The sequence below is a fragment of the Erithacus rubecula genome, assembly GCF_903797595.1.
Source record: "Erithacus rubecula genome assembly, chromosome: 6".
Taxonomy (NCBI): domain Eukaryota; kingdom Metazoa; phylum Chordata; class Aves; order Passeriformes; family Muscicapidae; genus Erithacus; species Erithacus rubecula.
In genome coordinates, this window is record NC_136688.1 from 28,282,945 (window position 1) to 28,307,169 (window position 24,225).

Here is a 24,225-nt window from a genome sequence, read left to right on the forward strand (position 1 = left end):
AACCTGTGTGCAGCCATTTCTGAAGACAGATTGCAGAAGTCTGTTCTTCCCTGTGCTTCTAAAGGTCTTTTTCCACCCCCTTTCTTTCTGCCTCATCTGAAAAGTCACATCATCATCATCCATGGATAAAGTTTACACAAATTAAACGTGGGAGAGGAAGGATGAAGGGGTGTACCTTTTCCCCCCTTCCCTGTGATGAATCCAATGCTAATGGAAAAAGAATTTCTCTTGACCGTCCTGTTTGTTACTGGGATCTACCTGCTTAGAAAACTCTTGGACTGAAGAGAATTAGGAGAGGTTTTCTGATCTAAGCCCAAGCTTGAAATAAACCTGTCCATATGTTTGCTAGTAGTGCAGAAGGACTCTCCTTTTCTCAGTTTGAGAGTTTTTACTCTTTTGTACTTCAGGAGCAAAGGAGATGGATTCCTGCTTTCTATTCTGTTGAGTGCTGGCTGTGGCTGCTAATATATGGTATAGTTTCTTAGCCACAGATATTAAAAATATAGCCCATTGAGTCTATCTTGAATTATCTTTTTTATTTTGATCTTACACTGTACTGCGATATTTTAAGAGAAAACTACTTGAACTTCTAGAAATACTGTCAAATTCCTTTTATTAGAGGATTTGTGGTAGATGTGTGAGTGCTAGCAAGGCACCTGTTTTCACTAGATATTGACAGATCTATGTACATTTCTGGAATAAGGTTTTTAGGTTTTCTGAAACAAGCAACAGTAAATGTTTTTATCAAGGTAATTTTACTTCCACATAGTAACTTACACTGCTGTCTGTTACCTGCATGTACCTTGCCTGGCTCAGAAGATTCTTTATTTGAGAAAACAGACAGCAAACATAATGGCAGTGATCAGGACTGCACATGAACTGCATGCCCTCCATTTGAGTTACCTATTTCTTGTCAGTGGTTTGAACCAGACTGAACAGCCATGCATTTTTTTACGTGTAACCATTAGGACAGTCATCAAGTGTCAGTTGTGATACTAAGCTGAACTGCAAATGTTTTGCTTAGCAACTGTTGCAAAGGAAAATTGTCAGGCAACAGCAAAATTAGGAATGGTGTATGGAAGGCACTCTTTGTGAGAGATGAGCTGTACTCTGACGTGTTATCTGTGACTAAGTGATTTGGCATTTTCTTACACAAACATGTAAGAATATGAGTGTTTATGAACAGGCATCAAAGCAAGTTCAGTCTAATCCCCTAGGTCTGCCAGTGCTCTTGCTAGCCTGGCTTTCTGTATATAGTAGATACTTGCAGGCAGTTTTCCAATAAAGGGCAGCAGTGTCAAAGATGTTGTAGTAACTTCTGCTACCAATCCTTGGGCAGCAGTGAAGAATTTGAGAGACCATCCAACCATGGTAACTGAGGAAAGCTGGTTGGCTTAGTCATTCTCCACCACGAAACCGTATCTTTTCCCCTAAAATACATGATGTATCTGAGATACTGTATTTGAGATTTCCCTTCTGTGGGATTACACCAAGGTTGATGGTGATGTAAGCACAAGTGTGAATGATGTGCTGGTGTTTCTACTCTTAAATACAGAGCAGGACAGGTCTGAATGATGAGTGACCCCATATGGTGTCTGCAGAAGCCCTTGTTCGATAGTACTGGCTGTGGAGCCAGAGGGTGAATCTACAATGAAGTAGGTTTTAATTTTGTCATATAGGTGTGCACATATTACAGAGAACACTGTGCTTAAAGTCTCTGTGAAGGGGGCTAATTCAGCAGTCTTTGGGCATAAAGAAATAAGAAATTGGTGCTAAGCTAAACACCTGCTTTAAGCATTTATGTTGAGCAGTGTCTGTGTTCACTTGTCTCCTGCCCTTACTGCTGTAATCTTAACAAGAGGCTGTCTTAGCAGAGGCATACGAGTAGCAGTTGGGTATCAGAATACAAATGCTGTCAGGGTAAGAGCACTTTCATTAGGTGTTACTTATTCATGGGAGAAATGATTAAAGGCAAAATAAACCTACCTTGAGGCACATGTGATGTGCCTCAGAGTGTGCAGGAGCCTTTCTACTGGGTTAAATGTGAGAGAGTACTTGGCACGTGCCTTACAGACTAGTTTTTACTTGATTTTTAAATTCTGTGAAAAAAAAAAAAATTAAAAATTTCAAGTAAGGAAGAGTCAAGGTAGAGCTTAGTAGTAGCCTGCCCAGACTGCTTGCCACTCTTTAAGTAGAGGTTTTGTTTTTCCCAGTATCCTGCTGTTGCAGTGAGGTTTTACAGTGCTTCCATTGCCCTTACAGGCCAGGGCTCAGTTGGAACCAGAGCATACTCTTCTCAGTACCTTCCATTTCGTCCTTGCCTGTCCAAATGTGTATCATGTGGCAGGGGAAATTGCTGGGTTTTTTTGGGTGACAGCACAGCTCAAGCAGGAGCTCTCCAATAGCAGAACTTCCATGTTTGAACCAGGCCATGCAGGAAACTGTTTTCAGCAAGCTATTATCTTCTTCTGAAATTTGCTTTCTACCTGAGGCCAGGATATTTCTGCAAGTTGTGTCCCTTCTGATGGATGGATACCAGAGACGATGTGGAGAGAGAACCCATCACTGTGATGGGTGTCAGCAGATCTGGTATGAGCACTGGTGTACCACTTGCTGTGCTTTGAACTTGCAGTTGTGTCATTCTGTCTGCCCCATGTGGTTTTGTGTCCTCTGATCAGAAGCTTAAAAATAAAGGCAGAATTCCTGCTGCCTCATCCTACTCTCAAAGGAAATGTCTTGTGTAAATAATTTGCCTGTCCCTGAGAAGAGACCTCATGTTTGTCCTTCACATCAGAAATGGGAACATCTCCAACCTCATTCCCTACTGCAGCTGTGGGGTTTCAGTCGTTGTAGTAAGTGGTGTGTGTTGCTCTGTTGCAGAAGTAGGGCTGTAGTTGATCCCTTCTGTGTCTCCTTTATCCCCATGCATATGAGCATACTGTGGAACAGGCCCCGGGGATTCTCCAGAGCTACTGGAGGAGGCAGGTGTTTCTGGCAGACACTGGAGAAGCCTGTGCTGTTGTTGCTCACTCTCTTTTCCTTGCAATTAATAAAAAAGACTGTTCTTAAAAAAAAAAAAAAGTGCTACTTGGATGCACCTGCTTTTCCAAAGGCAGTGCAGCTGGTGGGAAGCAAATGTGTCTAACAAGTGAATGGAGTTGTGTGAGCAGGCACCCTGTATAGCTTCCAGGGCCTTCCCAGTGCAGGCAAGAGGGTGGGTTTAAATTAGATACAAGAGAGAAGGTTTTTACAATGAAGGTGATAAAACTGGAACAGGTTGCTGAGAGAGGTGTTGGATGGAAACATAGCCTGGAAGCATTTGAAGTCAGATTGGATGGGGCTCTGAGCAACCTGATGTAGTTGAGCATGGCCCTACTTGTTGCAGGGAGAGTGGACTAGATTAAAGGTCCATTGCAACCTGAACTATTCCATGATTCTGTGCATCACAGAAAACAAGGTGTGCCTGTTCTTCTAGCTAAGAGTAGTGGTTCCAGCTAACCCATTTGCAAGTATAAAGCAGTGGGCATCCTTGTACTTTGTTCTTCATGATAAGCCAGACTGCAAATAGCTTCCTGTGGTCAGGAGCCACATCTGAGAGTTTCAAAGGCAGCATATGCTGGTTGGGGACCTTGCAGCTAAAAGAGCATACATTTCAGATGAGATCAGAGCTTACTAGAAAGAAAAAAAATCTGAGAAAGAGTATGAGTTAGAGATATGATTGCATGCATACTCTTTTGTGGGGGATGCTGAAGCATTACTTCCTGAAGCAGCCTGGTTCTCATATCCATCCAAAATTTGTATCTTTGTAAGACGGTTTCAGAACTTGCAATACACTAGGTAAAAAATACCCCATCTTTTGAATGGTTTCACTTTTGTATATGAGAGAAGGGCACCTCCCCATGCTGCCCTCGGAGCTGGTGTTGTCACTGGTAGTTAATATGCAACCATAATGTCCACAGAAAGTCCAGGTTTCTACAGTTATTTCTGTACTTTGACAATGTCTTTTCCAAGAGTGGCAAGGGAGGGGCAGGAAAGGAGAGATTTCCTTTGTATTGCCTTTAAAGAGCAAACTAACTGTAAGCCACAGAATATTAATCTGACCTTCAGTGAAGTCAAACTCCACATAAAATCTGCTGTAAATATATGGAACAATTGCTGCATAATTCCATCCTGCTCTTTCTTACTGAACTGTAAAACAGAAGTACATTGAACACCTCAGATGATTTAAGGAGTTTGCTTACAAAAGTGTTTTGTTCCTTCTGTCTCGTTGTGCAAGTTCAGGACCTCACTGTGCTCTGCATGCAGACTCAGTATGATCAGAGTGCTCTTACTGTGTTGTCCATAGATCTTTTACATACTGTTCTTTCCTCAGCTGTACTTGCAGTCTCACGTGTTGGATATTGCTGTTTGTAAAGGGGATGAGTTTGTGGCTCTTCCTGTTTTGTCCCAGTTTATTTTGAGTTAATTTAGGATTAATTTAGTAAGATGTTCACGTAGCTCCAATACAGCTGAATCCTTGGGGAATTACCACCTGAGACTTTTGTTGTCATTTGTTACTCACCTATCTTTGATCAAATCTAGTTCTTCAAAGCTAAGCTTTATAAACCAAAATATGTGCACACCTTACTGATCATCTTATTTTTCCTTATCACTAGTAATTAGTTCTCTCCACAATGGAGACTGTCCACTTTATGCTTTCATTTACCATCCTCTAGCTATTTTATATTCTAGAGGAGCTGTTTCCTGTGAAAAGTCAATTATGTCAATGGGGAAAATAGGTCAAAAGTTGGGCAACAGATAGGAAAGGTGCAAACTGCATCTCATTTCTAGAGGTGTGGCAGGGTGTGATGAGCCAAATAGGTTTGTTCCTTACCTAGACACCAGCACACTGGGGCAGTGTAGGGATACAGAATTTGATAGTACTGCTGCTTCCTGAATGGCTCGTTATCATAGAATAAATAGGTTAATATTTGACTTTGAGGATGAGGCAATACTTTTCAAGATAATTCAAGAGCTGAAACCAGTCAGGAATTGGATACAACAGTATGGAGGAAAATGTGCACTACCATTATTCTGCATCTTTTGAGAATGGCATGTTGTCTTTCTTTACTAGTGATTTGTTTGGGTTGCCAAGCTGATGTTTAGAGGTGGTCAGTAGCTAAGGCAGCTTCCTGGAAAAAAAGCCCTACTGATAACCAAAGCAGCTGTGGGTTCTGATGGCCACAGCTTCCATGACACTTCAACTGGATTCCATTTCAGTGCTCAGCCATGGTCACTTACAGCCCTCACCAGGAAGGTGGTGTTGCCTTTGTGGCTGTGGTGGTGCAGTCACTGTGAGCTGCACAGTGGAAGCTGCACGCTGGAGTGCCATGGTGGTGGTGCAGATGGAGCCCATTGTCTGGAGGGACACTGCTCTTTGGTATTGTCCTCTCCTGCCTTTGCCATGACTGTGTGTTCTGGGAGGCAAGCCTGTGTTTGGATTCCCATCATTTTGTCCAGCTGGCTGGAAGGCTGGTGGATTGCCCTTGGCACTCTAGTTAAAGTGGCTTCTTGGTGGGGCTTCTTTGTGTTCATCGGGTCTGGCACTGTTTTTGAAAGAAATTACAAAACATTTTGTCTGGGAATTAAGCTCCTGCGTTGATTTTTACCTCATCACTCTTCAGAAGATAAAGACCTGAAATACAATTTATCTCAAGGAGGAGGGAGCTTTTCTGGTGCTGTGATTTCACCTGCAAGATTCCATTTGTTCTCAGGTGGAAGGGTAGAGAAGCTGTGAGGGCTCCTGGCCCAGTAGTTGGAAAGCCAGGTCTCAGCCTTCAACACTTTGTGAAGAACACGTGTGTCTCAGGGTGGTCAAAGTGCCTGGAGGGTTACTGAGTTCACTGTTAAATTCAAGTAAGTGGGATAGAAATTAAGAGTAGCATACAGGCCCTTTAAGAATAAATTGGCAGAAGAAGAGCTCAGTATTTAAATTTAGTACAGACAAAGAGGGAAAAAATTCCCTACATCATCTGGTTTATATTACTGCTCTCTGCCTCAGTAGAGGGTGTGTTTACAGTGAAGCTCCCTGGTGCATAGCGAGGGGGGTGCTCAAACTGTTTGGTTCTGAGGAACTCTGATCTGAGGGTATGCCTTGCAGCCATCTCCATGTTCTCCCTTTGGCCTCTTTAACTCATCTCATCTCAGCTGTTGAGTAGAGTGGAGGGGTGCCCTGTTGGGGCTGAGGTGTCTGAGCACAGCACTCCAACTTTTAGGGTTCTCTAGTATTGCTTCTTACTGTGGCTTCTTCCCATTTTGGTCAGCCTAGAAATGGAAGCAAATATAAAAACCCTTGTAATGATTTTATGCAGACATATTACAGTGGCTACATACAAAGAATAGAACTGCTGATGTGTCTGTTTTCCAGCTGTTTTAATGCTTTGAACAGAGCTGCTCACTTTGGATTTTTCTACATGCAAGTTTGAAGCTCAGTGTGGGAGGTTGAAAGAGCAGAAGGATAGCTGAGTTTTAGTTGTGGTGGAATTTCTATTTTGTGTGTATGTGTTTTGTTTATTAAAGTGTGGTTTGTGGTCTCTGAGCAGTTTCAGCAGAGCCCAGCACCAAAAGGAAACCTCAGCTAGTAGCAGTAGTGGGGTGAGCTGCTCATCAGAACACAGCACAGCTTTGCACAGGAAATGCTTTAGAGAGATGTGTGGATGAACCTATGCAAATGCTCACCTCCACCAGTAGCTTGTACATCCTGTGGTGCATCTCCCTAAGGACTGACTGCACCTGTGGTCATGAATGCTGTAAAATGTACAGATGGACTCACAGTGAGCTCCTGTGCTCTGTTTGACTGGGAGGTTAAAAATTATTTGGATTTACATATCACCTGATAATATATCTTGTATTGCAGGATTTCATTATGTTCAAGGCTAAAATACAGGGTTTTTTAGGTGGAAAAATAATTCCTTGCTTACAGAGCTAGTGATCATTTCAGTATCTGCCATTTGAAACTTTTGGGAATAAATGACATATGCTTCCAAGCAGAAGGAAGAGAAATGGAAAATTCTATATTTATATTCATGTGTAGTAAAGATTTTTCATATGGTCATTCTCTCCAGCTGCTGCTGGACCAAAGCCTGTTGCCACCACTGAGATTAACACTTGTAACACAATCCTCTTCACTCAGCTCTTTTTGCAGTTTTTCTCATGCAAGGAAACACAGAACTAGAGCCCATCTCCCCTTTTTCCTCCTCCTGTTCCAGAACGAGTCATTGGCAGTTATCATCTTGCAATTTTCATCACCTCTTCTTGTTAAACAGTAGCTGAGGCAAATAATAATTAATCTTTGCCTGACTCTTTTCAAATTGAGCACCTCAACTATTCATCATCCATCTCCCTACAGGTGAATCAAAATTTAAGCTCTCTGCCCTCCTCTTTCAGCAAATCACCATCTTTGAGCTCTGTTCACTTGCCAGTGACTGTCCTCCTAGGGACAGCCTGCTATCAGTGCATGGTTGATGGAGAAACTGGCAGCCCTGTGTGTGTGCCCTGGTGCTTGGTGATGCTTTGGGGAATGCTGGTATGTAGGGGTCAATCAGCAGTTCCTCTGTTGTATCTCTCTGAGGTGGTTTCCAAGGGGAATTGCATCTCCCCGGACGTGCACCCATTAGACCTCTGTGAAGTACCATCCTACTGGGTAGCTTATTGTGGACAGTGCCTTTAAACAAGTTCCTGCAGAGCACAAGAAAGTGGGAGCATGAAGCATCTGGACAACAGTTCCCCAAAGACATCACAATTCTGCTGCTGGAGCAAAATTTTGCAACTTGTAGCAAAATATTTTTATTATATGCACCCTTGCTGTAAACAGATCCTTTTCTGTAGAGCAGAAGGAAGCCCTGACAATTCAGGTTATCCTGAAACTCGCTTTTCTAAAAATAGGGAATTTGCAGCCATCAGTTGGGAACACTCACAATTTAAGAAAGTATATGGGAGTGTGGTTAGAGCTGAAATGAAGCTACAGTAAGAAAGGGAAAATACTAACAAATAATGTAAAGTTGCCTGTAAAAATTTACTTTTAACTTTCTTTTTGATGGGGTTTACTCTTTTTGCTGTTTTCTAAGATATTTGCATTAATGCACAGTAATTTGGGACATTGCAAATAAGAATTATTTCAATTCTCTTTTTTCGATCCTAAAGCTGGTTTAAGGGGAAAAAAAAAGTGCTCTATAGTGCTTTTTATTAGAAATTGTTAACACACTATAAACTCAGAGGTATATTCATTTTCTTGATGGAAATACATGATTTTTCTGCTCTCTTTCAGTCCTCTGCCCATCTGAAGGCTCCTCTTAATGAGGGAAAACACTGGAGATTTTTCTCCTATTCCTTAACTAAGCTAACATTTTCATACCCAGAATGGTGCCTCCTCTGGTCCAATGAAGAATGTACCTTTTGTACCAATGGCTCTTCCTATAAATGGAAAGGCTTTGGATATGTGTGGAGCACAGTAAAAAAAACAACAACCCAGCATAGTTCTGGCATTCACCATCCAGTTTACATCATATGTCCTTTCTTGTGGTGAGCTCTTTAACCTCATCTCCTAGAAATGAGAAAATGCAAGAATTTGAATGTGTCTGTGGTAGTGCTTAAATCACAGTCTGTTCTCAGCCATTGGAGTTGCTACAGATTCGGGTCCTGTGTTCAAATATTTCATGTGCTTTCCTGTCTGCTCTGTGTGCCAGTTTCCCAAGCCAGACACAGCAGAGTGGTGTTAGTAATACAGGTTACACTTGGGCTTGTCACATCTTTTCAGAGGGTGACTGTGGAGCAGAGCATGGCTTTAACAGAAGGCAGTCTTGGGCTGGTCCCCAAGTCCTCACCAGTCAATGGCAATGTCTGTTTGCCCAGGACATTGATGCTGGGATTTGTGTCCCTATGTCCCTTTGTTCTCTGTTTCTCAGAGAGCATAGTTTGAAGCCTCCAGCATTTTGACATGGAAAAATAAAAAAGAGTAAACATTTCCTGATGGGCTGAACTGGCTGGTTAGCAGTGTTTTCCTTGCAGTTCCTTCTGCAGTGTGTTTCCTGCTATGTTCCCTTAGGCTTTCCTGTCATCAGGAAAGTGAAAATCTTGCTGCTAGGTTTAAAAAGAGATCAATTTTTCCCAATAGTATTTGGTAAGGTGTTCTGCATGACTACTTTTAAATAATGCAGCAGCTCCTTACTGCTCCTTTGGACGTGGTTAGAGTCATCAGATTTTTTTTTGTCATTCTGCCACTCTCCCCCACAGTGCAGGGCCTGAACCCAACTCCCAGCAGTCAGTAGAAACATTCTCCTTGGTAGCCTTTGGGTTAAGTCCAGAAAGTTTGCTGCCTTTCCCAGGCTTTACCTAGGGCAGCTATTCCAGCAAGCTCAACACCCTCACAAAGTATTGCAGATCCCTGGTGCATGTGCCTTTAAGTCTGGTTTCCCTTTTTTCCTTTTTGTAAAAGTTTTGGAAAATTAGTCTATAAACCCATAGCACAACCTTTTAAAATAACAAACAGTACTTACAGATACTAGCTCTGAGCTACTGTGCTACTAAGAACTGGAACTGCCTTTGCTAATGGTTCGGGTTGAAAAAAAGATCAAAGAAAGAAGAAAACAAAAATACCCAGCAAACTGGAATGTTTCTCTTTTGCTCTTAATCCTTGGTATCAGTCCCACATCTGACTTCATTTAGATAGTGTTTCTTGCTTTGATAAACTACATAAACAGTCTCAAGACAATATAATTTAGATAAAAATAGATAAAAATACAATGTTTTGCTCGCTAGATCAAGAAAGTCTTTAAAGATTGCATCCTCTTGAAGTTAAGTATATTGTCCTTAGATTCCCATCCTGAATTTTTGGTGGCTGTGGGCAGGGCCAAGGAGAGTGAGTTTGGAGCAAAGGCAACAAATTGAAGGACGCAAGGGAGAGTGCTGTGCTGTCCTCAGCCAAATGTTCTGTTGGGTGAGCCAGCATTGCCTCCATCTCTCTTAATGCAGTTGCTGGTCTCTTGGGATGTCTGAAACATTGAACCACAGCAGTCTGGAACAAAACTCCTGCTGTAATTATGCCCTATCATAATTTTAATCTTCAACCGTCCTTTTTTCCTTACTTTGTCTTAAGATCTTCATTCTGGTCTGAACACAACATGCTGAGAAGATGTGAACTCCCCTTCTTTGCTCCACTGTACTACTGAGCCTCAGTTCCCATGTTTGCTGGGTCCTAATCTCTGCAGGGCACTATGCCCTGGCTGCCTGTTGCAGCTCCTCTGGTAGATGGCCATTGGTAAGCTGTGCTGTACTACCACCAGTTCCTGGTACCTTGGCTCAGATGCTCTGCCCTGTTTTTCACTGTGCTGTCCAGGTGTACCCACAGGCTTGGCACAGATCACTCAAAGCACAGCTCTACCAGTCAGGACTGTATTTACTGCATGAAGATGGGAGATCCCATCACTTGCAGTGCATGTGGTGGTAGGTCAGTGCTGGAAGCTTGCAGTGGCATGCAGATGCCTTGAGGCCCGTGGAGATTTTCACTAATTTGACCCCTCCTCAGGCTGTGATGTTCACTGAGAAATAACTTGCTATTCAGTACTATTGTAGAGAGTTTAAATCCTATTGTATTTTACTCTTAGATGACATATGCCTAAGCACAGAATATGTCTTAAGATTCCAGAAAAGACTGTCTCAATAATCTCGCCACCCATACTAGCTTTAATACTTTTGGTATCCAATTAAAAGTAAGTGATGATGCAATTCAATTTTACATATGGTAATTACCTTAATAAATATTTGTCCCCACAACCACAGGACACAGAGACACTGATCTATATAATTTTTTGTTGTTATTAGTGGTTTCATTTAAGCTGTAAGTTATTTAAACTCGAAGTGAAAAAAACTGTTGAATCTACAACTGTGCAAATATGTGAGGCCACCTAAGAGTTAAAGCCTGGGAGGCAAAATTCCTGTGGTCAACTCCCAGTAATTCACTGAGGATCTGATCATCCTAACACTGCTTTTCTGTGCACTGTTGAAGGCCTGCAGGTTCAATTAGACACAGACTGGACACACTGGAAAGCTTGTGCCACACTAAAGACTGTAGCAGAAGGAACAGCAGTACAAGGTGACAACTCCTGCAGCTCTGTTTGTGTGAATGAAAGGAGCACATCTGCTTGGGGGTAGATGGAGGAAGGGTTCCACCTTCTCAGTCTCTTTTTCTGTGTTGTATGGGTGGAGGTGGAAGGAAGGAGGGGTGCTCAGGTGGTCCCTTTTCAAGGTTCCCAAGGCTCAGTTCTGTATTTTGCATTCTAGAAGACATTGCTTACATGTGTTAGCAGTGAGACTTTTTTTACAGTGCCTTTATGTAAATCTTCAGTATCTTGCCTTTCTCCAGATCAGTTAAATCCTTTTATCCAACAATAGATGTGACATTCCCTGCTCTGACCTGACATTTTATTTAGAATGGCTGATGAATCTCCATGCAGCTCTCACACAGACACAATTATCTTATGTTTGAGTAATGGCAATTCATTTTCTTGACCTCCATGAAGCAATCCAATCACACTCACCCAAATAGCTGCAGCAGTAATTTTTGTCATCCATCACTTTTAAACGTACCCTTCAGTTCACGTCTCTTCAGCAGCATCCCCTTCTTCACCTTATTAAATATGAGGTACCTATTTTTGTTTTAAGGCCCTGTTTCAACCTCTCCCATTCTTACCTGTGCTGTGAGATGTGAACCTGCACTGTACCAGCCCCTGATGCCAGCTATCTGCTCATTGCATTTTCAGTTGCTTTCTTGCTTGTTTGTGCTGCCTTGCTTAGGTGGGATCTGCTATAGACTGGCACATTATGTTTCCCTTACATTAGGCTGGCAGCACCAACAGCATGGACCAAACTGGAGCAGAATGCACTGTGGCAGCAGGATGTAGCTATTGAGAACAAGGAGATGGCTCCAAACATTGGAGAGTGGGGGGATTCAGGCCTGTGGTCTTGCATAGGAGGCTGCAGTTCAGACACACTTGTGTAGCTTGTAGGAGTTGTGAACTGTTTTGTCCCTTTTTCAGATAGGATCAGTCTTTGTGGATCAATTCTCTCTACTATGATCTTGATATAGAAAATGACAAGAGGTAGGCTGTGGGTGTGCTGAGACCACTGCCAAGCACCCTAACACTGCCTACTTACTTCCACCCACATCTCGAGTCTCACATTGAGGTGCTTTGGAACTTTTCACCCTGTGTATGGTACTTCCCAGCACAGTAAGATCCCTGTGCATCTTCAGGGCCCTTACTTCCTTGGTAGCACATGTGAATCAGAGTCATCTTATCCCAGGAGCAATTTTCTTAATTTTGGAAAACCCCATTTCAGGTTAACAATTGCAGACCTTGTGACTCTGAGCTGGGAATGACCCCTCTGGAGCTGGGAATTATGTTTTGCACAGTTGCAAGTGACCGAGAGAGCTCTGAATGTTGACAGCACATTGTGTCAGGGGTAGTGATGATGGCCAAGGGGATAAATATATCCAAAAATCTTGCTTTTTTTATGTATGTTTTATCCAAGAGTTGGTGTTGCTGGTGATGGGAGTGAAGCCCAAATGCCATCTATGCCATGTAGCCTATCCTTTCTGATTCCTTGCTCTTGGACAGGGAGCTCTGAGGCTGCATGCCAAACACTGGTTTGGAGACCCTTTCTTGCTTGAAATGCAACTATAATTTCTTTTATCCAAAACATTTGCAATCATCCATCAGAAAAAGGGACTATTTCAAGTTTTTTTATGTTTCAGAGCTGCAGAGTCCCTAAATTTCTGCCAATGCTTTGTGCTAGTTTTTCAGCATCCATACAGAGCAGTGGGCAATACATTCAGTTGTTTCAATTAGTCAACATGTTTACGTAGCTCTGGATATTTAAACATTTGAAAAACCTGGATAAATGAAGCTGTAACTTCCTCTTCCCTCTTTTCCCATCATCAGCAAAGTAAACAGCCAAAGAAGAGCCACAGAACAAACACCAGCTGTGAAGCTCTGGGCAGCCCCAGATGTCTGTGAACCTGCACTGCAGAAGGGCTCTCAGCCAGATCAGCTCCTGCACTGTGGCTCTGTGCACTTGATATAAACTGACAGGCCCCAACATGCACCTTCATGGCAGAAGCATGGCAAATCTTCACTGGAGCACTTGTGTTTGTGTCTGCCTGTGAATCCACCAGGGGAAACGTGCTTTCCTGACCTGCTTCAAGGGAAGTCTTGTACCTTTGGCCCATGCTGTCAGATAGGCCAGGGCTGGAGCAGAGCTGCATGTCCTGCTCTGTTACAGTGCCAGGTGTTCTCTGTCTTCCCCCAGCCTGTTCCTGGGACCAGATGGGTGACACCCACCTTCACATGACATCAGTGGGTCTGGATAAACCTGGATGGTGAAATATGAGGTGCAGGCCTGCCATCAGGAATATAAGACTGCTTGTGCAGGTTTTCATCCTGGGGTCTTGGTCCTGTCCTGTGCTGAGCTGTTGGAGTTTAGCTTCCATGAATCGAACAGTTTGGCTTTCAGTGGTTTGTTGCCACTTTTCAGTCTATAAATAGTTGCATCCTAGTGTGGTAAAGTGATTTCTTCCAGTATATCTTGAAATGCTATAAAGCATGTGGGAGATTCAGCATATAAAATGCTGAGACAAGCTCTGTTTAGTTTTTGTTATGAGAGAGCTGGAAGCAAGTTGACATTTATGAGCTGATTTCATGGGAGAAAGGAGTATAATGAAGAGTCTTGCTAGTCTGAACTTTATGATAAACTCTAAAAGACCTTACTTCTGGCCAGTTGATATCCTTGTATAGTTTTGGGGATTTTTTTCCATGGTTTTTGCATGTTTGAATGCTTATTGTATTTTCCTAGCTGTGAGTGCTCTCTGGTGTAAAGGAATATTGTATTTTCCGAGCTATTAGTGCTCTCTGGTTTTATCAGGGATGAAGAGACCTTACACTTTACTGATCTGAAATACCAGCCAACTCATTGATTTAATGGTCAGTAGCTTTCAAATACCAGAAGCAGATTTCTTTGTGAAATAGTGCAGTTCTGTAGCAGAAGTTGAAGGCTCCAGAGGCTCAAATGTAGAGGAGAACAAATATTTACCCTGTGTTGGACAGGAAGTGTGCTGGATTGAGATTTCTGCCCTAGCCTCTTCAGCCTATTGCTAGCTAATAAAAGGGCGTGTTTTGGCTCCAAGGGAGTTACCACCACACCAGCGAAAAGCCAATGTGAAATAGACTTTGGGTTTTTCTTTTTTTGTCCTGTCTTCCAGGATATGAGAATTAAAAACTGTGCAAGACACTGATAACTGTATTCCACTGGGCAAAATGAAAACTCCTGCACTGAATTTACATGGTGTTTCTTGTAAGTGATGTGCTGCTGATTCATTGCCAGTGTCCAAAAGGATGAATTGGCTGTCAGAAGAGTTTATTTTCTCTATGCAGCAGTTCCTAGATCCTCTGGACAAAGAGAACTTCACACTACCAGTGGAATCCATGCTGCTTTATGCTGTTACACTTAGGGATGGAGCTCTTACTGCTGTATTGTTCTCATCCTGAGCTACAGAGATGGGTTTTGGAAAGTGGCTTAGAAGTAGTGACTGAGTTCTATGATTCCAAATTGCAGGGGCTGTGCCCTGGGGTTGGTAAATGCCAATAGACTTACAATTTGCCTTTTCACCGTCAGTAAGTCCTTATGCAGCCACCAGATGGTTCTTTGAGCAGGTGCTGGTACTGCACAGTACAGTGTAATGATACCTCCTGTTTTCAGGGCATAGCACTTGAGAAAATAGTGTGGGCTATATTTTGTCTTTCAGCTTGGAACTCAGCAGCTGCAATTAATCCAGAACAGGACATTAGCACTGATGCTAGTAGTGCTGAACTCCTTTAGTGGAGGTGGTGAAATTGTGCTGCAAGCATCTGTAATGATTCCTTCTGAATATCCATTTAATTCCTTCAGCCTTTCTAAAAGGCCAGCTCTATTGGAAAGCAAAGCTCTTCATTGTGCAGCCTTCATCTCACTGAGCATCATACCTGTAATTCTTTAGAGGTCAGCTGCTGATAATATAACTTGTGAAAACAAACCAAGCTCTTTGAACTACCCTGATGTCCTGGAGACTGGGCTTGGAACATAAATACTAAAAGGGTTTATCAAATGCCTTTCTTCATTTCAAAATTGTAATGTGGCTTCAAATGCAAAGCAACATGCAGTGAAGGTATTTCAGGTTAAAAGATGAGATTGGGGAGTATGGCAAAGAGTGGCTTTTCTCTTAATTCAGGTTTGAATAAAAGGTACTTCGGGTGGCTCCATGTACTTGAGATGAGGTTTGTGTAGAGGGTCTGCAATACATAGAGCTCCCCTGAGGGGAGAGGACAGCCATTTCTGAGTATTTTTGGGCGTTCTAGCAGACATCCAAGCACACCAAGGAGTAATCCAGGAGGTGCAATATACAGACTGTAGTGGGTCTGCACTCCCTCCATCTCTATCAGAAGCCAGTAATACATATGTGTGTAAAGCCTCTGTCATCTGCAGCACGTGGGCAGAGAAAATATTCCATGGGCCAGTTGTATCTCATGAGCAGCCCAGGTTTCTTCACTAGGGTTGTTGGTGTGAACTGTTGTGTCAGCCATAGCCTTTCTTGTGTCAGGGTGTGGATCTAGCATTACTTTGTAATTACTGCCCAATTAAATGAGCACCTCCTTGTCAGCTTATATCACAGACTTTTGTAGAAAAAGAAGCTGCAACCAAGCCTGTCAATTGAGTCTGTGTTTGAGTGTGGGGAGGGTGTTAAGCAGCCACCCACGAGACCCCAGCATTTCTTCCAAGTGCTTTAAGATGTGAAAGGAGGATTCTAGCAGTAGCATTAGGAAGGGGAAAAATCACATGAGACCCTGAGAGGTAATGCTGGTAAATTAGCTCCTGCTGAATGAGGGGAAACTGGAACTGGATTGTTGAGCTTCATTTTTCGTGGCCTCCTCAAATCCTTCCAGTTAGTAAGTTGATGATGGCCTAGTCTGTCTGCTCAAGTATCAAGAGAGAGAAATTTGTGGTGGCCTTGGGCTAGCATCCTCCTTAATTGATACAGTATGTTCAGCTTCCAGACTACTGAGGTGGAAAAGATCCCATTATGGGGTAGCTGGACTGCTTTATTAGTAATCTTATTGCTTAAAAAATGGTGTGTGCAGCAGTTTCCTCCCTGCTGTAATAAACTATTAGCTGTTATTAGATGATTGCATCAGTCCTTGTTTCAGATAAATTTATTTAAATAAAAGCCCTTGCAGCATGGACTCAGCTGCAAAAGCTGTTGTAAGAATTGGCTGATCTATCCCAGCAGTCCTGTAGCAGGAGCCACGGAGGGTTTGTGTTCAGGCCAGGCAGGGAATGCAGCCTGGCTGTGCAGTCAGAGCCCAGGTGCACTGCTGACTGCATTGCTAGCAGAAGTGCAGCACTTGCAGCTGGGTACACTGATTTTGTTTTTCAGCCGTGTATGAAGTATTGTTTGAACATCCTGCTTTATTTTCTGGTGACTGGAAAGGGGGTCCTGCTGTTATTTCCCCTACAACACTAAAAGAATGCCTGGACTAGCACCCATAGCTTTCAGCCCACTCGAGATCTCCCTTTGCAGAGCACGTGTGTGACAGCATCAAGCTCTGCTACTAGACAGATCTGTGTGCTAGCAGCTCCACCCCTTAACAGGAGCCAAACCTTTGTGGACAAATCTCAACAGCAGAGCTGTCTTGAAGTACTCGATTAAAATTCATCCCCCAGCATAAATACAAGGAATGAGGGTGCCTCGGTGGCTGTGAACACTGCTGCTCTTCGAGCAGGGTGGTGGTGGTCTGGAGAGGCAGTGCTCCAGTGAAGTCTTTTGCTTAAACCAGACCTTTCTCCTGTCAGAAAAGAGGCAGTGAGCACTGCTCTGGCTCAGTTACAGCTTTTCCAGGGCTGTTACACAAATACAGCAGCCTCTTGGCTGTGTCAGAAAGTTTATATTCACCCACGGAAAGCAGGGCTGTGTGGAAGAGTGATTTAGCAAGGAGAGAAGTAAAGAGCATCTGGAAAAGTCAGATAAAGCTGGAATGCCACTGTCACAGCCACAAAGAGATGAAACTGACCATTTTTATTTTTAATATCTGTCATTTATGTGGTTGTGGTAGCTTTGACATTTACACTGCTAAAGTTGCTCAGCAGCTGAAGTGCCTCATGACTGCCTCCTTTCAACAAAGAGCTGTCTAGATTTCCTCTGAGTGGTATCATAATGCTGCTGCTTTTGAGGCAGCAAACATTCTTTAAACTTTAAAATGTTGACTTACTCTCCTGCTTCCCTAGGTTTTAGGGATTCTGCCTGAGCCACTTTGGTACCAGAAAGGTAGGAAGTAACAGTGTGGAGGGGAAAGGTTATTGGCTTTCAGGAACAAAAGCAGATGTTGGGGAAGTGCAGAGAATACCACAGAGTGCATGTGTGTATGCACAGTGATATGGGTGGGTTTGCAGTGACAGGGCTGAGAGATTCCTGGAAGGGCCTAGCTGAAGATACTATCTCATTAGAGCTTTGGTTGCAGGACTAGCTATCACCTGACTGTTGTTTTGACTAGCTTATGACTGGGAAAGGGTTAATACAATGAAGAAGCAAAAACTTTTCATGCTGTGTCAAGAAAAAGGGTGTGCATGACTGTTAAAATTGGTATGCAGGTAGGCTTGTAGAGGATATCCCAACAGTGAATATGCTGGGAACAGAACAGTTAATCATATATGCTTGCTTTTAATAGCATTTGTTATTCTTTTTATTATCTGACAGGTTATATTGTGGTAGAATACCAATGTGCTATTGTTTGTCCAGGACCCAGCAACCAAATAGCAAGAGTTGATCTTGATATCAGGGATCTTGCTGATTAGGCTGAGATACAAAAAGAAAATAAAAATGAAACAAAAAAACTACATATCATAGCTAGATAGGAGCAGGGAGTACAAAGAGCAGTGATGAGAAGTGCATCCATGTGCATGCAAACACATGTGCCTCTTCATCAGAAATCTTCCATAGTGAGCAGTGAACCAGAGGCAGACCTGCAGGGGTGTCCTGGCAATCTATTGTGTCCAAAAATAAAATTGAGTACAATAAATGGAAAGATCCAAGGGCCAAGAAATACAGCTCTGTTTGCACCTCTTGTGCAGTTGCTGCAGAAAATTTATGGTGTGAGGTTGCTGTGCTATTATTTAACAGTAAGTAGTTTTCCAGCTCTGAAACTTCCATAAGCCTCAAGATTAGCAGACTATTTGTTTTCTTGTCTTTGGGACAGGGAGTTAGAAGTAAGCAGGAGAATAATCTCCAGCCTTCTGTGTCTGCAGACAGCAGGGAAGAGCATCTGCTGTTTCCAAGCAGCTTCCTGTCTGGCAGTGTATTTTTGCCCTCTGAACTGGGGTGCAAGTCACCTCACCACAACAAATGCAGTTGTGGTGGTTTTTTGTGGATTTTTCCTTGCCTGGCTGCTCCCAGGGCCAGGCCTGCACCAGGAAGGTGGCTGGCTGCTTTTGACAGCCCTTTCCACTTTTGAAACCTTTTTGCTGGTGGCAGGCAGCACAGCAGGGCTTAGCAGCCCCCTGAGCCAGTTGCCACTGGTGACTCAAGGCGTGGGGAGGAGCGGCTGCCTCGCCCAGAAGGTGGCTGGGGTGAGTGGGAGGTTTCAGTAGATTTCCTAGAATAACAAAAAGGATCCTGTGCAGATACAAGAAACCAAGCCAGTAAAAATGGCTATAAACAAGACTGCCAGGATTGCAAGACTCAGTGGACAGCAAAAATTTCAGCTCTCCCTTCTTTTGCTTCCTTTTGCTTTTTCTGACGCTTTTCTCCAGGCTTCTTCTATGTGTCAGATCTCTTTCCAATTTACTGCTTTGAAGTAAGAAGCTGTTTTACCCTTCTGCAATATATACAGTAAATGCAGCATAAAGCTGTTTTCTGGTGATTATATTTTGATAGGGTTGATATGTGGTGAATACAGTTTGTGAGTCCCACTGCAGCTATTAAAAGCATTCATAATCCTGCTTTCTTGTAAAATGGCCTAATGCATCCACACTGTGTTACTGGTTGTTGCTGTTCACATAAGCTATTCTTCTGCTTATAGCATTATGCTTGTTGGGGTTCATGTAGGACCTGAAGACGCCTTCAGAAAATGTCTGTGCATCTGGGAATTGTCTCATGGAAGCTCTGTGTGCTCTGTCTAGATACCCTTTATGGTCCATGTTCATGATGAGCTGAAGTGTCTATTCTGCCACTCATGGCTAATGGCACTATTTGGAGAATTGTCACTTCAGCCTGAAGCCATGATGAGATGGAGATGGTTCCAGTTGAGAAGTTGATGCTGCCTCTGGGACTTGTTTTCTACCAAGCCCTAGGTGACTCTTGAAGCAATAAAAAATATTATCACTGATCTAGTTATCCTGCCAGGCTATTTGATAAAGCAGAGTTTAGAAGATTTGTGGTTTGCATTTAACTTCATTTGTGTTTCTTGGAAGTGTAGAAGTCTCTTCCACCCTCAAACTCTGCAGAGGGATGCCCTGTACACCTCTATTGGAATTATCAGTGATATAAAGCAGAGATGTGTGATCTGCTTTGGATGATGGAGAAGAAAACTGAAATTGCTTCAGAGAAGTCAGACAAGAAATAAAAGGGCAGCCTTGTGGCCTATGAGTTGGATCTCAGGGTTCCTCCTCAAATCAGCATGAATTTTGTATGTCACCTAGGGCCAGACACTGCTTCATGTCTGCTTTCCAGATATGAGAAGGACGTTCATGAGCATCCACAACCTTTGTGACATAACTTGCTCTCATACTTTTTATGTGATGATGACGTAGCCTTAGAAAGCATCTCTGCTCTCATTTGCCTTATCTGGAAGAGTGAAGTAGCCTGACTGCAAAAGGGAGACAAATAAATTAACCTCTCTTCTTGTAATACAGCTCAAGCAGTAGAATGAAGAAAATAGCACCAAAAGGATGTACTTTAGGATATAGGGCCCTTTTCCAAATAAAACCACTCTTATTTAAAAAAAAACCCACTACCTTTTTTTTTCTCCTCAGGGAATTAGCAATAAAAAGCAATAAAAGGTGCTTAATTACTTACTCTTCTTTTTTCTGAGCTTCCAAATCTGGAAGGAAACCAGTCCATTTTGAAAAAAAAGATCCTGGACTTTCACAATACATGCATCCGTCCAAAGTGCCATTGCCATAAAAGTATCTACAGCTGTGCTGTTATCCTGCTCCATTCCACAGTCCCAGTGGAGAACAAGGCCAGAGCACAGCAGAGGAAAGCTTGGCAGCTGCTGAGCAATGCTTTTTGCTAGGAAAGATTCTGCCACACTATTTGTGCTCTGGTGAACTCAAATGAGAGCAGGTTAGTAGTGAAAGCCCAGCTTTGAGATAACCAAGAACAATCCTGTTGCCATTTGGGGTAATCTTTCAAAATCCCATGCATGGAGTAAGTAGTAGCAGAGCATTTCTAAAATTTTGCCATGCTGTGCTTCAGTATTAAATGAATCCTTCCTCTGTGGTTCCCCAGCAGTTTAAAATGGCATGGCTGCTGTGGTCCACTCCACCCTCCTGCTTGGCCCTTGTGTGCCCAATTTTCTTTTGTAGAGGCTTGTTAGATACCACTGAACTGCCTCCATGCACTACTGAGCAGAAGACTAGTCTTAAGAAAGTAAACAATTTTCTTTGGGTCAGTGAGTTGAATTGGCTCTAAGACCACATCTGAGAGGGGGAGGGAAAGCTTTCCTTGTGGTAGTACTGAGCTTTTGGATGCATTCTTTTTTGAGTAACCTCACTCTTCTCTTTAGAGAATGATAGAGGGGTTATCAGGTTGTACAATGGAAATGTTTACTTGGTCTGCTATTCAAACACTGCAAAGCACGTTCATTAGCACTTGAACAAACTCGTCCTCCTGGTTTCTGCCATACTCTTCAAACAGTAGTTTTGTGTCAAACAGCATCTGCATGTTCTGATGAGATTCAGCTCTTTGATTCACCTGTTAAGGTCTATACCACACAGACGTGTCTGAGATGTTTTATATTTGCTTCTTGTGGTTTGACCATCAAACTTTTCTCTTTCAGAGCAGTTCACATGGTGAACTTTTGAGAGCTCCTTTTGTCACATCTCTTGGAAGAGATGGCCTCTTCCCCTGTCAGTGCTTCACATGCCCATTGTTCAGAGCATGGGCTTACAGATTGCAAACACAAAATATGTGCTGTCATTTGTTGTGGTGAAATTAATTTCTCTCGCATGAGAGATACTTTTATCTTGACTAGTTGAGGTCAGAAGGTGCTTTCAAAAAAAGAATTTTGTTTAGCCTGCATAGTACTGGCTGTATTGTAGGTTGGGCCCCAGTCTGTCCTGCACTTCAGACTTGTATTATTATTCCTGTGGTGTTGCATGGTACCACTAATTAGAGAGTGACTGTGATTTTATTTTTGAGATGGCTGCAATGATGCTTCTGCCAGAGGCTCTCAAGTAGTGGGAGTTTGGGGCTGCACTAGGCAGTAGTGTCACTAAGTAATGGTTACCTATATCCTTTCTGGGATCTGCCCTTCTGCTGAGATGGGTGATACTATGCTTACTCAGGAAGTATTTACTCCTCCATGTGATGGGGGAGGAAAGGTGAAAGGGAGGTCTGCTTAGCAGTCAGTGAGAATGGAGGCAGCAGGACACTATTGAGATGTGATTTATGTGGCTGAGGAGCTCAGCATGCTGTCCTTCCGTGTCTAGGGGCTGCTGGGGATGGAGCAGACAAGAGGCAATTGAAGAATGGTTCTTTTTTTTGCTCAAGCACCCCTCTAGAGACAGATCATCTGGAACGGTGTTCTCTATTTTCCTTGGTATTAATATGTGTTATCTATACCACTGGAAGTCCTTACCAATCTGAGCACTTAGCATGTTTTAAAATAGTTTTCAGGGTATTCTAAGGTAAACAGAAAATGAGAAACCTCTCCAGAACATTAGATGTGCTGGAGCTGTAAAATGACTGTCTCAGATTCCCTCTGCTGCAGAAACATCCTGCAACTTTTTTGGGTATTTAGAGGTGTAAATGCTTGTGCTCCTCAAGGACATGGGATGGAGACTGATAACCTAATGAGCATTTGTGGGATGCTTAGCAGCACTGATTTGGTTGGGAATTGTTGTTTGGTTTGTGGGAAGATTACTGACTGCTTTTTTTTTTTTTTTCTTTCCTGTGTTTTAGACATTTACAGCATGGTGTAATTCTCACCTCCGCAAGGCTGGGACACAGATTGAGAACATAGAGGAAGATTTCAGGGATGGTCTTAAACTCATGTTACTTCTGGAAGTCATTTCAGGTGAGAGAGGTTCTGTGTGGTGTTGCATGCAGGATATTGACTGCAAGGGCTGTAATGCTGCAGTTTTTGCCAGAATGCAAGAACAGCTGCTTCCTGATTCAGAACAAATTTCTCCCTAAATATATGTCTCCAGCAGTGGCCATTTTGGAATGTGCTCCGAAGCTCATGGACTGTGCAGGCTCCCTATTGCATTCCTGCTCTGGCTTCTTGGCTTTTCTCTGCCTGTCAGGAATGCACAGCCTCCTGTGAAGATCCAGCCAGTGGCTCTTACTGCTTGGCAGGGCTGATGAAGCAGCTCTGGGAGGTGTGGGAATGCTGCACTGGGAAATCATACTGAAGCGACATGGCAGTGGGAGTATGATAGAAGTTACTGGAAGAATGAAGTCAAACCAGTAAATCTTCTGTGTCATTCAATTTCAGCCATGACTGAAGTTTTTCCATTCTAGTTTCAATCTGAGCTTAATGCTCAAACTTTCACAGGGAAGAAAAAATCCCAAAGAAAAGCAAAATCTCAAAATACTCAGTCTGAAATAAAAGCAGTGGCATGAACAAGTTAGGTCAGATTTGTTTTTACTCTGTGTCTCAAATATCCCACTACTAGACAGACTCCCAGGGGATTATTTCATATAAGCAGTAATCCCTTTTGATTTGCTCATGAAATAAATACCTTAGTGAAGTTTTGTAGTAGGGATTGAAAGAGGGCAAGACTGTATTTATCAAACTGGGATTGTTTACCCCCAGCTCACAGACTTTGTTTTGATTGCTTTTGTGCCAGTTACAGCAACCCAGTGACTTGAATTCCTGAAGTTGGTGTGCTTTCTAATAAAATGGCCATGATAATATCACTCAGACTTTCCTATGTCCCTTTCCTTTACCTCCTATTTAACGTAAAGATTCTGTCAGTTTATCATCACTGTGTTCCAAGAAGTTATGAATGTAGAATGAAATCTCAGGGGGTTTGCCCATGCTGGTGGTGTGGAGCCATCTGAATTCAAAACACTATCAGAACTTTGCAGTGTACACATTTCTGCACTGCCTGTAAGAAATGAGAGTCCTGTTAGTGTATTTTCTGTATTTTTGTTCCTTCAGAGAGGCAGGTCTGCAGCCTGGACTCTGGGGCAGATGGGCCTTGATGGCTTAGCTTCTAATAGCTGGACTGGAAGATAGGGGAGAGAAGGATGTGTAGGAGGCGGCAGATGAGGCTTGGTGCTAAAGCAGGGGATCTTGTATCTCATGCTGCTTAATTTCCTTGCATCATCTCCTACTCCTCCTCTGTTGTTGTTCCTTTGGTAGCTCACTGGCAGAGCCACCTCTGGGAAGAAGCCAGCAGCTTCCAATTGCAGTGGTGTGGGCATGGCACGTACCTGTCCCAGTGCAGTGTGTGTCTGTGCCTGCAGCCTGCTGCTGCATGACCAGGGGCAAAGGATGGGGGGTAACTGGGGACTGCATCCCACCAGAGACCACAGTCCTTCACACACCTGAGACTGGACATCCTTTCCCTAGAGACAGCAGAAGCTAGAATGCAGCTCTCCTAAGTACAGCAGCAGAAAAAGAGAAACATAGCACGTTTTTTCCTCATTTCACTTCCATCATAGCAGTTCCCTTATCCATTATGATAAGGGAACTCAAACAGAGCCTCCTTCCAGTTGCCAGCTCCTCTAGCAACCCCTCAGGTTTGTAGCTGGGGAAGTAGCAGCCCACAAGGAGAGCAGTGTGTGAGGGTCAGGAGTCTCCTGATGTCTGGCAAGGGCTCACCTGTATGTTTTGTTCCATGGTTCCCACTCATCATCTGCCAGGACGGTGAGTCTCTGGATGGCTGTTTGCTTTCCAGTTCCAGCTTCTGGCCTTTCCTTTCAGCTCTTGCCTCACA

General features: G+C 43.1%; 1 protein-coding gene across 4 annotated transcripts in view; it reads left to right on the forward strand.

Annotated features, from left to right (window-relative positions):
- Positions 1 to 24,225, forward strand: part of ACTN1 (actinin alpha 1) — an 85,559-nt gene that overhangs the window by 18,010 nt on the left and 43,324 nt on the right. For all 4 annotated transcript variants that reach the window (XM_079309639.1, XM_079309637.1, XM_079309636.1 and 1 more), the window contains exon 2: positions 22,241 to 22,355. In XM_079309639.1, coding sequence (XP_079165765.1) covers positions 22,241 to 22,355 — 115 coding nt within the window. The remainder of the gene's footprint in view (positions 1 to 22,240; positions 22,356 to 24,225) is intronic.